Consider the following 15,118-nt stretch of genomic DNA (forward strand, 5'->3'; position numbering starts at 1 on the left):
CTCGTTGCCTCCTTGTCCATACTCAGGAGCCTGGGAGGTGTCGTACCATAGTCCTGCCCTTGGCATTGCACATCTCCACATCCCACTGTCCCAGGAAGAGCCCTGAGGAAGGAGTGAGGGAGAGGATCTCCCTTCCTGGGGGCTGGGGGTCAGGCCTTGGCCCTTTGGGCGATGGAGTCAGGGCTTGGCCCTTTGCATTAATGAAACACATCCACGTTTACCCAGCATCAGAGTCACCTTCAACTTGCTTTTCCCGACCTGCCATCGCTGCCTCCAGTTTTCTGCTGTAACCGGACCCTGGGGGCAATTCCTCAGTGGTGTCCCTCAGTGGGACCCATCAACACCACAAGAAACTTTGGAGTTTGAACCCGACTTTGACTCCTTGAGAGGTTCCTTCAACTTCCTCGCAGCGTCGGAGGTTCACGGACTGGGCCTGGAACCCACCAGAGGGGTCATTAAAACTCCTTGGGCTGGTCCTCTGCGTCTGAGCTGGGCTGGGCTCCTGGGATGGAGGGAGCTCACGGCAAGCGGGCAGCGCTGCAGAGAGACAGCTCTGCCCGGGAGCAGCTCCTCTGCCAAGCGCAGCAGGGCTGAGGGCACTGCCAGGGTGTCGCAGGGAGATGAGCAAGGCAGAGAGAGAGCTTGAAGGTGTCAGGATTGGGAGGACGACTGAGAGCTCACTGGAGGAGAAATCTTTGCAGCCCTTGACAGGGTAAGTCTGCGGGTGCAGGGCACTGCAGGCGGAGTTGCTGGAGGCATCTCCTAAAGCTGGCACAGCCACAGCTTACGGGATCTGTACATGTGGGAGCTCTTGTCAGGCACTTTGAATAGCTGTGAAGGTGGGTGTGCAGCCAGGGGTGCCCAGGGCTGTCCTTCAGAGCAGGCTCCCTGCACCCCAGGGGTCTGTGTGCCGGGGCAGGGACTCCGCCACCTGCCAGGGTCAGCTCTCAGCCTGCCTGGGAAGCCCACCACATCACTGTGGGGAGAAGTTCTGCATGGAAGGAGCATCCCCCGGCGGGGCAAGGTCCTGCTGCTGAGAGGGTTCTGCGTGGCTGAGGGCTGCTCACAGCTGCAGATCACTGCAGGACATTCCCTGGAGACTTCCAGAAGCACAGCAAGGAGGGGGCCAATGGTGATGATTTTTGGTCTGGTGTCTTCTAACATCTCATTGGATTCTTTTCCAGCCTAAAGGTTTCAGCAAATCCAGCACCTCATGCTAAGTAGAGCTAAGCAAGCAGCACAAATCACACCGAATGATAATCCTAAATCATTTATTCTACTTAAAACGTATGTATTTATGCTGAACAATTAATATCCCGCAAGGAGAAGGAAGGAGCACAGGGTCTCCCCGCCCTGCTCAGCCCTGGGCAGCCCCAGCATGACGTCAGAGGTGACACCACTGTGAGGTCACAGCTGGCTGCCTGCACAGCGCTGTGGCGTGTGGGGCAGGAGCCCACAGTTGCCCTGTGGCTGCGGCCCTGGACAGGCTCCTGCTGGCTGCGGCGAGAGGCTGCTGCTGGAGCTGGTTTTGGGGACAGGACACGCTGCTGGGGCTCAGCGGGGAGCCTGCCTTTGCCCGAGATGGCGAGGAGAAAGGCCCCCCAGACAAGACGCCCAGGGGCCTCCAAAGGCTCCTTGGGGACCAAGGGAAACCAACGGCCGGCAGGGTGAGAACGGGGCTGCGCTGCCGGGCGGGCTTCCCGGGGCGGGGGACTGCTGCTGCCAGCTCGCCTCCTCTTCTCCCGGGGCAGGCCTGTCCCGCAAAGGGTGGGGAAAGGAGGGGGACCCCAGCCCTGCTGCCCGCTCTCGCTGCTGCTGGGACAGCCCTTCCTCTGGCAGGGGCCTCCGCTCAGGCTACTCCTCCCCGCCTCCGCTCCCGCGGCCTGGGGACGGTGGGCAGCCGGCATTTGTCTTTGTCCTCCCACAGGGACCCGAGCGCTGGCGTGGAGCTGGTGATGCGCCCTTCACCTGCCGGCTCAGCCGCTCAAGGGCCTGCCGAGGGGCGCGACAAGGCCACAGAAATCGCAAGTAAGCTCAGCACTGCTGCTTGCTCCAAAGTCCTCCGGGGTGAACGTGGAGAGCCGCGCTGTGCCAGAGCTCGGGCCAGTTGTCACAAGTGGCAGGAGAATCGTAGAATCATAGAATTGCCTAGGTTGGAAGGGACCTTTCAGACCATCTAGTCCAACCATCAACCTAACTGTGACAAAATTCATCACTAAGCACTATGTCTACGCGTCTTTTAAACACCTCCAGGGATGGTGCCTCAACCACTCCCCTGAGCAGCCTGTTCCAATGCTTAATAACCCCTTCTGTGTAAAAATTTTTCCTAATGTCCAGTTTAAACCTCCCTTGGCACAACTTGATGCCGTTTCCTCTTGTCCTATGGCCTGTTACTTGGGAGAAGAGACCGACCCCCACCTCTCTACACCCTCCTTTCAGGGAGTTGCAGAGAGCGAGGTCTCCCCTCAGCCTCCTTTTCTCCAGGCTAAACAGCCCCAGCTCCCTCAGCCGCCCCTCACAAGACTTGTGCTCCAGACCCCTCACCGGCTCCGTTGCCCTTCTCTGTGCCTCAATGTCTTTTTTGTGGGGAGGGGCCCAAAACTGGCCACAGCACTTGAGGTGGGGCCTCACCAGTGCTGAGTACAGGGGAATGTTCACTGCCCTAGTCGTACTCACCACACTGCTCCTGATACAGGCCAGGATGCTGTTGTCCTTCTTGGCCACCTGGGCACACTGCTGGCTCATAGTCAGCCGTCTGTCGACCAACACCCCCAGGTCCTTTTTTGCCGGGCAGCTTTCGAGCCACTCCTCCCCAGGCCTGTAGTGCTGCATGGGGTTGTTGTGACCCAAGTGCAGGACCTGGCACTTGGCCTTGTTGAACCTCATGCCATTGGCCTTCAGCCCATCGATCCAGCCTGTCCAGATCCCTCTGCAACGCCTTTCTACCCTCAAGCAGGTCGACACTCCCACCCAACTTGGTGTCACCTGCAAACTTAGTGAGGGTGCATTCCATCCCCTTGTCCAGTGTAGGCTGCCCTGCTCTTTGCCCCGGGGAGGGCGTGCCTGGGACTCGGTGCCCACCTCCCCACAGGGAGCTGAAATATGCCTGGCTGGGCATCCTAGAGAAGAGATCTCAAGGGGCAGGCTTAACTTTTCTCTGGTTTCTTTGCCCAGGGACGGTCTTCAGCCTTCCTTGCCTTCTGGCTGTTGCCCTGGTCTCTCTGTGGAGACATCTGCTGAGCATGTGCCTCTTGGCCGCGTACGTACGACATGTTTCTGCTGCGGATGGGGGGTAGAACGGGGGTGTCTGAGGGCCGGTGCCAGCAAAGGGCAGAGCAGAGGGTGCTCCCCAGCCAGCAGCCCGGGGCTCCCAGTGGGGCGCCTCAGCTTGGGCGCTGCTCGTGCTGTGGCCATTCTCAGGGGAGCCAAGAGCAAAGCCCCTCGGCAGCCATTTGCTGCAGCCCCAAGCTTTGGCTGCGGCAGGACAAACTGCCCCGTAGCCAGACGCTCGGGTGCAGAGCCAAGCCTCCGCAGGGCAAGGGTTTTCCCCAGCTCAGGCGAGAGACCACGCCGGTCTGTGGAGGCCTCTGGGAGGAAAGGCGGACAAGGCTCCTGCGCTTCCCAGCTCTGCGGGAAAACACTTGCCCTAAGAGGGATGTGTGTGATGGCAAGGGAGAACAGGCCTGCCTCCTCAGCCAGAGGGAGAGCAAGGTCCGCACCAGAAAGACTGCTGGAAAGCACTCTTCGTGTGCTCGACGTCTTTGCTTCCTGGGATGATCTTCCTGGAGACCTTCCTTTGGGGAAGAGCTGCCGGCAGCGTTGAACGATGTGGACAGAAATCGTGTTCCTGCTGGACGCTGCTCTGTCAGTTCTCTGTCAGCAGCAGGCTTCCAAAACGGTGTCTGTTTGGCCTGAAAAGGGAAATCCGCCTGTGAAGGGGTTTGTCCAAGGCTTGGATCATGACAGCACTAGGACTCCCTCTTTTTCAGGCAAAAGATGGCCCTGCAGAAGAAGGCGTTCTTGCAAGTCTTCTTGTTGCTCCCCCTGGCTCTTGGTGAGTTTTCATGAGCAACCATCTGAGAGCGACAGCCTGGCTGGGCTGGACGCCACCTTTCCTTTTGGGCCAGTATGTGCGGAAACTCCCGTGGCCCAAGTGCTTCCCAAGCAAGTCCTTGAGTGGGACTGCCTTCTGGGCTCCCAGTAAGACTGGTAGCCTCCCAGTCACACTGCTGCCCTGCCTACCGGACCACAGGGCTCACTTAGTCGGCACCTCTGCGAGAGACGGGGGTAGCTCTTTGCAAGCCTGACCTGGGGATTCCCAGAGGGCAGGGGCCATGCAGGGGGACCGATGGAGAGGTACCTCTCCTCGCCCAGCAGCCTGGTCTCGGTGCTCACTGGGGCAGTGAGGGGAAATGGGGAATAGCTCTGGGGCACCGAGCACACCTGAAGATCACGGCTGCGCAGTCCGCTCAAGCCCGGGCTGATGGCCCCCGGTCAGAGGTGTGTCCTCTCCCTGCACCCCACGTCCCCCGCCTCCTCAGCTCACCTGCTGCCCCAGCCCCAAGGCAACAGGGACAGACAACGCCACTGCAGGCATCGCCAGCACCCCCGGTAAAATAACTGTCTCTTGCTGATGTGAATTGCAGCTGCTGTTCACTGCGGGACCTCGCTGCCAGGCCTGAAGCCCCTGTGGTAAGCGATGTTTCCTGAGCTGGAATTGGGTCTGTGCAGAAGGGTCAGACGACCTCGTGTCCCTGCACCCATTTGCCTGAGAGCCGGGGCTCCCGCACGGCCCTTCCTGCCTTTGCCTCTTGCGCCAGCTGGTGCGGAAGGGAAGCGCTGGCAAAGCAGGGAACGCACGCGTGTCTCTCCTCCTTGCTGAGCTCAGAGGCTCCCAGTGGGGTGGGCAGCTCTCTGACAACATCTGCTTTCCTGGTTCCTGCAGGAACTGCCCGGTTTTAATGGCGCAGCAAACTCAAAAGATGCAGCTAATGCTGGAGGAGGTGGCTCGGCTGAGGGCAGAGATCAGCAGCATGAAGCAGGTGCTGCGGCGTGTTGGGGAAGGAGGCTTGGCTGGGCAGAAGCCCTTGGGGCTGTGGGTGTGTGGGACTGCTGACTGCAGTCAGCCAGCCTTTGCCCCAGGGGCCTCCTGGGCTGCACAGGCCCTTCTCCGGCCCCACTTTCACCGGCCGCTTCAGGCAGCGCAGGACTCCCTTGGCACGCCAGCACTTCTGGCTGCTCTGGCTGGGCTCCTCAGGCAGGGGTGGGACCCAGGCACACTCACGGGGGGCCAGCCATCGCTGGCAGGGCTTGAGTCCACCTTCCACCTGCCCTGGAGAGTGTGGAGGATGGGGACGAGGGTGTGGGGACCCTCATCAACCCACCTCGGGGCCGTGGCCATGGCTGTGGACACAGACACTGTTCCTCAGTCCTGCAGCTCCGTGGAGAGGGTTTGCCTTGCCTTTCTGACAGTGGCCCTTTGCCGCTCCGGGCGCTAGTAGCCACGCTGAACGTTGATGTGCTCCTTTTCTCTGTTTGTTTATGGCGTTCCCAGGAAGTCGAGGAAATGAAGCAGGCAGCATCTGAGAGGGCTTTGGAAGCCTACGTGGAGATGTCTGACTGGGCCCTGCAAAGCTCTGGTATGGACACAAGCAGCCCCGTCTCCTTGCCCTGCGCTTGTCTGCAGCCCTCCCCAAAGGCGCCTGCGCTCCAGGCGCTGCTCTCCAAAGTGGGGGAGCTGAAATGCTTGGGGGGTCCCAGGGCAAGGCTGTGGCAGAGCAGCTCTCTCAGACTCCCTCCCAACCCTGCCCTCGGCATCCTCACGCTGCCTCTGGCGCTGCCCCCGCACGTGTTCCTGTGCGGACGGAGGGGCTCTCTTCCTCTCCTCAGCATTGGAAAAGGAGATGGCCGGGCCGTCCTTGGCTGCCCACGCAGCAAGCCCTCAGCTTGGGTCTGCTGCCATTCACATGGGCACCGTCTGTCTCCCAGAACCCTCAGACCTTCTCCTGCTGGCGCTGGGAGTGCAGCAGTCACCAGGCACGTGGCCGCTGTCATTCCCCTGCGCGGCTGGGCGGCTGGGCAGCCCACCAGCCTGGGACGAGGACAGGACTGACAGAGGCGCAGCTGGCCGGCGGTGTCAGAAATAGTGTCTGAGCACCAAGCCCTCCTCGTCTGTGGCCTCTTGCAGTCGTCTGCTTTCCCTTCCCTGCAGGTGCCAGCATTGACCTGCAGAGAACTTCGGAGACCTACACCTGCAAAAACGACTGGTTCTGGAGGTTTATTGAGTTCTTTTGCACTCCCCGCGGTCCCGATCGCATTTTGCAGGTATTGTAGCAGAAATCGAGAGGGAATTCTTTCCTTTCTTCCTGTGAAGTTGGAGACTGACCTCAGGGCTCTCCCTTCGGTCCAGTGTTGCGCCGTCTTGGGGGTGGGAGGCGAGAGGTGGGGGGTGCCCTGCAGAGCCCCTGGGCAGGGATGTGTTTCTGCAAGGCCCTGACTAGAATGGTTTCGTAACCGCTGTTCTCCTCTGCTCCATAATACTGACAGCCCTGGCAAAGGTCGGTCAGGGAAGGAGGCCTCCTGCTTCTGTCCACTTCCTCACACACACCTCATTTTCAAGCTGAAATAGACCCCACAGACACACCGGTGCCTACGCTTCAAGCTACGTGGGCAGTTGTCTTGGCCCCAACACTCTCTCACGCTTCATTGCTCTGGCTTTCTGGTTGCAGCCGGATGTTTCCCCGGGAAACTGCTGGCCTTTCCCAGGGCATCAGGGCCAGGTGGTCATCAGGTTGCCAGCGCGAGTCCACCTGACTGCCATCACTGTGCAGCACATCTCCAAAGAAGTCTCTCCATCTGGGACCGTCACCAGCGCCCCCAGGGACATCGCTGTCTTTGTAAGTCTCTGCTGGGTGCTTCTGGTGCGGATCTGGTCCTGGGGGAAAGCCATGACAGGGTCTTCCTTGCTTTTGTGCCTCCTCTGAGGTTGGAGTCCCGGTCTCCTGAGCACTGCAGGGCCCTGGTGAGGCTCTAGGAGTCTCCTCCTAAGGGCTCTAGAGGTCTCCTCCCTCTTAAGACTTGTTCTGGCCAAGCAGCTCAGGGTTCTTGACTAAAACTCAAGCGGAGCCTGAGCTCCACCGTAACCAGTGCTAGACTAGGGCTAGAGCCCCAGGGGAGGGTGGGTAGGTAACAGGGCTGACCCAGCACCTACGTTCCCTCTTTGTCGGGACGAGTCTGAGCTGCTCTCCTTGTGCTTTGCCCCACAGGGAGTGGATGTGGACGGAGAAGAGGAAACTCTCCTGGTGACCTTCATGTACGATGTGGCAAAAGAGGCCATTCAGACCTTCCCTCTGAAGGTGCGATGCACGCACGGTGTTGGGGGAAGATGCCAGGGAGCAAAGCAGGTTTGCCTGCAGGGCCATGGCAGGAGGAGCGTGAATGCTTTCTCCCTGGGCAGAGGGGGCCTGGGTCACCGCCAGGAGAGAGCTGGTGGGGTTGGGAGGGCTGAGTGGCACGCGGTGGTGCTAGCAAAAGGACAGTGAGGGCAAGGTCAGGCCCGTGGGAGCATGAGTCCCAAGAGATCCCTGGCTGCCTTCAGCAGAGCCCGCTGCACACACAGCCACTGCACCCGAGCAACGTCTTTGTGCCATGGAGAAACCGAGACGCCCGCTGGAGAAAGCCGTCGGGCAGCACCCTGGCTCCATCCCGTGGCCTGCTGGCAGGCTGGACGGTGTCCTCTCCTCCCAGCATAGCATGCCCCTTCTCTCCCGCTGCTCTCACGCCTGCCCGCAGGAAAGCGGGCAGAGCAGACAGCGGGAGCTCGGGGGGGTGTCACACCAGCTGCCCCACGCAAAGGAGCACCTCCCCGGCCTCTCTGCCGGCACAGAGCGAGGCGCAGAGGGAAGGGGCAGAGGGGAGGGAGGCTGAGCCCCAGCCGGGCCCATGCAGAGGGTGCCAGGTGCCTTCCCCCTCCCCGTGTCCCCAGCCTCCCCAGCACCCCGCTACCAGAGCCAGCCTCAGGTTTCCACAGCCGCTCCCACCCACTGTCAGGAGCTTGTTCCTGAGCAGGAGCAGGGCTGGTGGGGGGAGATACCTTGACTGCATTGTGGCTCTTAACACCTCCGATTCCTTTTCCCTCTTTTCCTCGCAGAACGCCCCGCATCCCAGAGCCTTCTCCTATCTCAAACTCCTTGTGAAGAGCAACTGGGGAAAACCAAAGTACACATGCATTTACCGAGTGCAGGTTCATGGGAAGATGGCAAAACCAAACAGCCTCAACTGAAACCAGAGACAGAAAAAGGACAAACATAAAAAAGAAGAAAAAGAATAATGTTGCTGCGACTCAGATTGGTGTAGAAGATTTGTCTCCTAAGTTGGGTGCACAATAAGGTCCATTGCAGGGAGGGCAGTCGTGGGAAAGCAACAGAAGATCGGCGAGGAGGATTGTTAATACGCTCAAGTGACTCACAGCTGGGTGCTGGAAAACACATATATCACACTAATTGTTATTCAGTCTCGGACGCTTGCAAGAAAAACACTTGCACTTCGATAACATAAACCTGTGATGGACTCAGGGACACCTTATCCAGCCACTTGAGAATCCTGGCCTGGTGCTGAAGAAGATCAAAGCACAGTGGGAAAACGATGCCTGTTTGAACCCTTTAAATGCCAGGCAGAACAGGGAGTCCGTGCGTGCTCTTGCTCACAAGGACTCTCTCGCTGCCAAGGGCTCTTGCTAACAAGGACTCTCTCTCACTCCACGGTGCCCGCAGTCCCTGCTTCCGTGCCTCTGCCCGGGTGTTGCTTCGGAGATTCCCTGGTCTGTGAGGTATCGAGAAGAAACTTGTTCTTTGCCTTTCATCCGTGGTTTTGTGGTTGTTCCTGCGTCCTGCCCGCATCGGCTCACACAGCGGGGTTACAACCAGGGACTGAGTCTGGTAAATAGGTAAACGTAGCTCCTTGTGAAGAACAAACAGCGAAGAATACCACATCCCCGAAGAGACTGGAGGGACCGATAACGAGCTCGCAAAATAAATGGGGGAGTTGCAAAAGCTGCTGCATTTATCTTCCCCAGTCCACACAAAGAGATTCCTCTATTATCAGCTCAAACCAGCCACCGTACACCACTAGGAACCACCCAAGACCTACCATGAAGCCCCTAACAGAGTTAATGTGCATGTGCCAAGGGGATGTGAATATGGAGATGAGTTCTGGAAATGTAATGAACGTGGCAATGAGTGCTGAGACATGTAACGACCACGCATATTCTGTATGGATGTAAGTCTCTGTGAATCTCACATTCAGTGGACATGTCAGGTGGAGAGATCCCCCACGTCCCCGGTGCTGAATAAAAGAATGCCTGCTTCTTAAGACTACATCGGTGTTAAGAAGTTCATTCCCGATTTCGGTGACAGTTTCTGGCGACCCAGATGGGACTCTGCCTCTGAATCTCGACAGATCCTTGGAATTGCAGGGCCTCCATCCGGCACCGAGGGATTCTCAGGGAGAACCTCCGATCCCCGGACCAAAGAGCTCCGAGCAAGGCCCCTGGAAAGGTGAAGGCATTCTTTTCTTTAAGGGATATTAAGGGTTGCCTGTCCATAAGGCGAGGCATAAGCCTCGCAGGGTTGGGCTGTAAAGGTACCTAAGGGAAGGAGTTGGTCTCACTGGATGAAAGCCTGTGAGAAACGCGGCTGATAAGCGTAAAGGTATTGTCCTCAACACCAGGCGGGGAAGGGCCGCACCAAGAGCAAAGGTCTGGTATAAAAGGTTCAGGCCCTAAGGTTTTGTTATTTTGTCTTGTGTAATAAGTGCTATGTTCAGTTGTCATTTTCTTTGTGTTTTGTGTTGTTCGTTCTACTAGTACTATCCTATAATGGGTAGCAAGCCCTTGGCGGAAGGGGGAATTTTGAAAAAGTCTCCTTTAGGTTGTATACTCCTTTAGGTTGTATACTGAAGCGTTGGAAACAAATAGGAGGGGACCCGCTCACGAGAAAGCAGCTGATTGAATATTGTAACAATTGGTGGCCGTTATGTACTTCAGAAGATCAAGAAAAATGGACAAGAAATGGGACTTTAAAATAGAATACAATTTTACAGCTTATGTTATTTTGTAGCAGGGAAAACAAATGGGATGTATGTAGATTTGTTTTTCACTTTAAGAAACCACCCAGAGTGGCAGAAGGATTGTGGGCGATAACCAGATATCAGAGACGGTTATTCGGAATGAGACATGCTACGCCAAAAGCCATTAATTGGTCAAAATCGTATGAGGTTAAACAAGAACCAAATGAATCGCCACCTGCATTTATGGAACGAGTAAAGAATACTGCTAGGAAATACACGAACGTGGACCCCGAGAGGAGGCTGGGCAATTGGCCTCTATTTTTATGGGACAATCTGCCCCGGATGTACAAAAGAAACTCCAAAAGTTAGAAGGAGAAGATTCGAGGGACTTGGGAACATTGGTGTAAGTAGCTTGGACCATCTAGAATAACAGAGAAAAGGAGAGGGAGAATCAAAGAGAAGGGAGATTAATTGCCGCATTGACGGGAGTTGCTCCGGGAAGAATGAACGGGGCCCGGGGAAGTAGAGGAGGCTACAGAAGAGTTGGGAAGGAACTCGTTTAGCAGAAGCTCAGTGCGCGATCTGCAAAGAGCGAGGACATTGGAAAAACGCGTGCCCTAGAGTCAGTAACCAAGGCTCGATCCTGCAGCCTGTCAAGGTGATGGCTTTAGGTGATGGTTTAGGGAAGCGTTGCAAAACAGGTAGTAGTAATAAGTCACCTACGTAAACAAATCAATAGCAGGCATGCATCGAGGATTGCTGAAGAGGAAAGTTCATCTGGAGGGCAACTGACGGAGAGGAAGATACGACCACCAGATGAAGTAAACGACCACCAGAACGACTGTGATTCGCGAAATGACTTGCCTCATGATTGTGCAATTGGTTCTGGGAGGGGGCGTGCTTATGTTAATGATTTAGGGAAAACGAATGAATACGTAACAATTTTGTAAATATAAATGGCTCAAAATAAGATCATTGTGGGAGCACTTATGGTGGAAAATCCCCAGTGCGACCGCAGCGCTGCTAATAAAGAATACCTGCTCTACAGGACCATCTGCTGTTGAGTTTATTTCTTTGCTTCAGCTCGTCTCTGTAATCCTGAAAGTTGAAAATATTATAACCATCTGATTTAGGTGAGACCCCCAAAGAGTGACCTTTGGAAGTCTCAAAGAGGGGAACTGTTACACCCAGGGACTGAGCGTCTGGTCAATGGTACTTGACTCCTCCCTGAGGAGGGGTTCAGAAAGCCCGGGGGGTCCTTTCTGAGCCCCGGGACCCAACGGGAAGGTCTCCCTGACGGCTGGTCTGACCCCGGCCCCTGTGCAGTAAATAACCAAGTGTGCCCTTCCAGCGCGTCACAGAGTCATGGAATGTGTTGGGTTGGAAGGGACCCTTAAAGGCCATCTCGTCCAACCCCCGGCAGTGAGCAGGGACGTCTTCAACTAGATCAGGTTGCTCAGAGCCTCATCCAGCCTGGCCTTGGATGTCTCCAGGGATGGGGCCTCCACCCTCTCTCTGGGCAACCTGGGCCGGTGTCTCACCACCCTCAGTGTAAAGAGCTTCTTCCTAATGTCTGATCTAAACCTGCCCTGCTCTAGTTTAAAGCCATTGCCCCTCGTGCTGTGGCTCTGTGCCCTCGCAAACAGCTCCTCCAGCTCTCCTGGAGCCCCTTCAGGGACTGGAAGGGGCTCTAAGGTCTCCCCGGGGCCTTCTCTTCTCCAGGCTGAACCCCCCCAGCTCTCTCAGCCTGTCCCCACAGCAGAGGGGCTCCCGCCCTCGGATCACCTCCGCGGCCTGTCTCGTAAAGCGCTGCCACATTCACCGCTGACTTTGTTAAATCGCTGGTTTATGTTAATAAATATTTCCCCACTTCTCTCCCACAAGTGAAGCCAATGGCTGCGCGCGCCACAAATTGGCCCTTGGTGCCGGACTCCTGAAATGCCCCTAATGCTGCCACCACTCCCGGAACGCTCCCAGTGGCCACTCCTGTGCTAAAGCGCCACCGCGCAGGGAGCGGGGCGCGGCGGGGAGGAGTTGGTGGGATCGGCGGTGTGTGTTTGGGAGACCCCGCTTTCTGCCCCCAGTGGAGGGCGCGGGGCTGGGGCAGCCGGCAGTGTGGGGCCTGCGAGGCTGCCTGCGCCCGGCCGGTGCCACTTCTGCCGGGACGAGCCCAAATTCGGGGGTCAGCAGCATCAGAAGCTCCGCTGGAGGCAGCGCCTGTGCTGGAGCCATGGTGGGTGCACTCCTGCTCTCACCAAACTAGCTTGTTCTGGCATCTCTCCCCATCTACTCTCCTCAAGGATACAACATCCCAAGACTTCCTTGTATCCAACTAAGCCCAGCAGATGTCTAACCCATCCGCTTACAAAGCGTTTCAAACTTAGCTACATTATTCCAGTAAGGAGGAACCAGATGTTCTTTTCAACTGGGTATCAGTAAGGCCTGAGGGGCTTTCCACCCCAGCCTTTTGTGCTGTTCAAGGCTACTGTATCACCAGCGACGGTATCACCCTGGCAGCAGCCATTGGCACCTGCTGTTCTGTAACCTTCAGCAGTCCCACCACAGAAGGGTCAGCTGAAAGACCGGGTAAGGCAGACAGCTGTGTAATGTCCTCAGTCCCTCCAGCTGCTATACCAACAGCCCGCCGATACGCTTTCGGGTCTTTGAAATACCCTCTCTTGAGCAAGTCTACGCCAAGGATGCACGGAGCGTCTGGGCCACTCACAATGGAGCGCTTCCGCCATTTATTCCCAGTTCGGCTCACTTTGGCCGAAGTACAGTCAGTTCTTGAGACCTGTCACACCAGAATCAGCAACAGATTTTGTCCCTTTATGAGTCAATGGCAATAGGGTACACTGTGCACCGCTGTCCACCATGTCTTTATGCTTTTGTGGCTCTAATACACGAGGACATCGAATCCACACAGCCCAATAAACTCGGTTATCCCTCTCCCCCTCCTGGCTGGAGGCAGGGCACCTCTAATGTTGAGGACAACATCTACAGTTAGCAGATGAGTTCCGACCCGGACCAGAGAACTGCTCCCTGGGCACTGGAGCAGCCACCCTCCTGGAAGAATTCTTTCTTCTATCTGTTTTACCTTGCAACTAGTGCCTGTAGGGCCAAGGTAGGTCCTTCATCCCACTTACTCAGGTCCTCTCCATAGGCACCGAGGTAAAACCACAAGGTGTCTCGTAGTGTCTTCTTTTCCTTCCAAGTCGGTCTCGTAGGAGGGCATCTTCTCCTAATGGCTGCGACATGGGTCCATGCAGGGGAAAAGCGGGATGTTTCTTCCATCCTAGACAGTTTCTCAAACAGTGTCTCCTTTTTCTCAATCATCTTCTCAGTTTTATCAGCTTCCCCGCTGCTGAGCCGGCCGGGGGCGGCGGCCAGGGAGTGGGGCTGCCGAGGGCAGCAGGGCAGTGCGCGCTGCGGGGCTGAGCGGCACGCGCTCCCTGCCCGGCTGCGGCCCGAGGGCCCTGGGCCAGGCGCCCCAGGAAGGACGGGTTTGGGGGTGGATGGAGAGGGCCAGAGGGGCTGGAGACCGTCCAGCAGCAGCCTCAGCAGCATCCTCAGCAGGTCGGCCAGGAGGCTGGGCTCACAGGACAGCGTGTTCCACGTGGCCCTGGCAGTGCTGCAGAGCCAGAGCACACTGTCAGCAGGGCCACCTCGGCCACCACCCCTTCTGCCTGGGCAGGCCCCGGAGGTCCTGAGCTGCCCCTGAGGCTGACGGGCCACGTACTTGTCACAGGGCCGGGAAACCCTCAGCAGGCCAGTGACCACTTCATAACTGTCGATGTCGGCCAGCCAGGGAAGGGTGAACGTCAGGATGTCCTGGAGCAGCATCCTGCTGACGCAGACCAGGTGCCTATCGATGACCTCCACGAGGTCGTTGACCTACTGGAGACAGCGGGCTGGAGCACAGCTATGGCCCCTGCTGACACCAAGAGCTGCTGCCCTCCTGCTGCCCTTTGCTGGCCTCAAGGGATGCCCGTCAGGTGCTGCAAGCCCTGGCCTCGGGGCGGGGGGAACGGCCCCCGCAGGGCACGCGCACAGGGCAACCCGGCTGCACACTGCCTACCCCGTATAGCTCTGAGCACGAACCTCTCAAGACCAGCTCCAGCACCCTGCCAACCAGCAGGGTGTCAGAGACCCTTGGGTCTGCCATGTTTTTCAAGATGGCAAGGACAAAGTCGTTCATCTCAGACGGGAAGAAGGGGCTCCCAAGTAGCTGAGGGAGAGAGGGAGGGAAAAAGCGTCACACTGAGCACCCTGGCTGCAGGGACCGTGAGCTCTGCCGGCAACCAGAGCTCGCCGGTGGCCAGAATGGCCAGAGCTGCTGTGCTGACGCTGGGCTAAAGCCTTGGACTACTCCCTGCAGAGAGGTGGTGGCTCCCCGCAGCCTGATGGGCGGGAGGCCGTGCCATCCCCCGCCGCGGCTGATGGGCTGGTTCATCCCAAGCCTCCCGCCAGCCCCACGGCCAAGTAGCTGAGGGAGAGAGGGAGGGAAAAGGTGTCGCACTGAGTGCTCTGGCATGGGTAGCGCTGGCTCTGCCCCATCGAGAAGAGATACCATTTGCCTCGCCCTAAAAGAACGGCCCCATTCTCTCTGTCCCCGAAACAGCCTTCTTCGCCTTTGTTATTCAGGAGAGAACTGAAACTTTCTCTTAGAAATGTAGGTCTTTCTTCAGGAAAGATGCAATGTGTCCGGGAGGATTCCAAAGGACAACCATTTTACAGAAGTAAGATGTTCCACCCGTCGTCTTTTCATTTTTTGCTTCTTCCTGTTCTGCTCGTGGCTTTAGGCCGACACGCCTGTACGCAGGGAGGTCAAAGGCCTGGCAGGGGAATGGCCGCCCGCAGCCAAGGCAGACCGTCAGCCCCCGCCCGGACCTAACAGCACAACCCCCGTCTTTCTGCTCGGGGCCGGCGCCGGGCGGTGCCGTGAGCGGAGCGGGCGGGGCCGGGCCTGGCGGCGGGAAGGGCCTCCCCTCAGGGAACGGCGGGCCCGCGGAGCGTTCTGGGAGCCGTAGTCTCCCCGGGGCCGTAGGCCGGG

The 15,118-nt window shown here is 57.6% G+C and overlaps 1 protein-coding gene across 2 annotated transcripts; it reads left to right on the forward strand.

Annotated features, from left to right (window-relative positions):
• Window positions 1-567: 567 nt before the first annotated feature.
• Window positions 568-11,193, forward strand: LOC141734709 (SUN domain-containing protein 2-like). 2 transcript variants are annotated; one of them, XM_074566789.1, is made up of 11 exons: window positions 568-1,667; window positions 1,928-2,028; window positions 3,175-3,259; window positions 3,990-4,054; window positions 4,647-4,692; window positions 4,946-5,042; window positions 5,555-5,639; window positions 6,212-6,324; window positions 6,729-6,896; window positions 7,266-7,355; window positions 8,150-11,193. In XM_074566789.1, the coding sequence occupies exons 1-11, from the start codon at window positions 1,582-1,584 to the stop codon at window positions 8,279-8,281; spliced, it is 1,068 nt and encodes a 355-aa protein (XP_074422890.1). In that variant the 5' UTR covers window positions 568-1,581; the 3' UTR covers window positions 8,282-11,193. The 2 variants fall into 2 exon arrangements, with proteins under 2 accessions (XP_074422890.1, XP_074422889.1); XM_074566788.1 differs by lacking the exons at window positions 568-1,667; window positions 1,928-2,028; window positions 4,647-4,692 and having other exon boundaries at window positions 2,784-3,259.
• Window positions 11,194-15,118: the final 3,925 nt, after the last annotated feature.

Source organism: Larus michahellis, chromosome 24, assembly GCF_964199755.1.
Source record: "Larus michahellis chromosome 24, bLarMic1.1, whole genome shotgun sequence".
Classification (NCBI taxonomy): Eukaryota; Metazoa; Chordata; class Aves; order Charadriiformes; family Laridae; genus Larus; species Larus michahellis.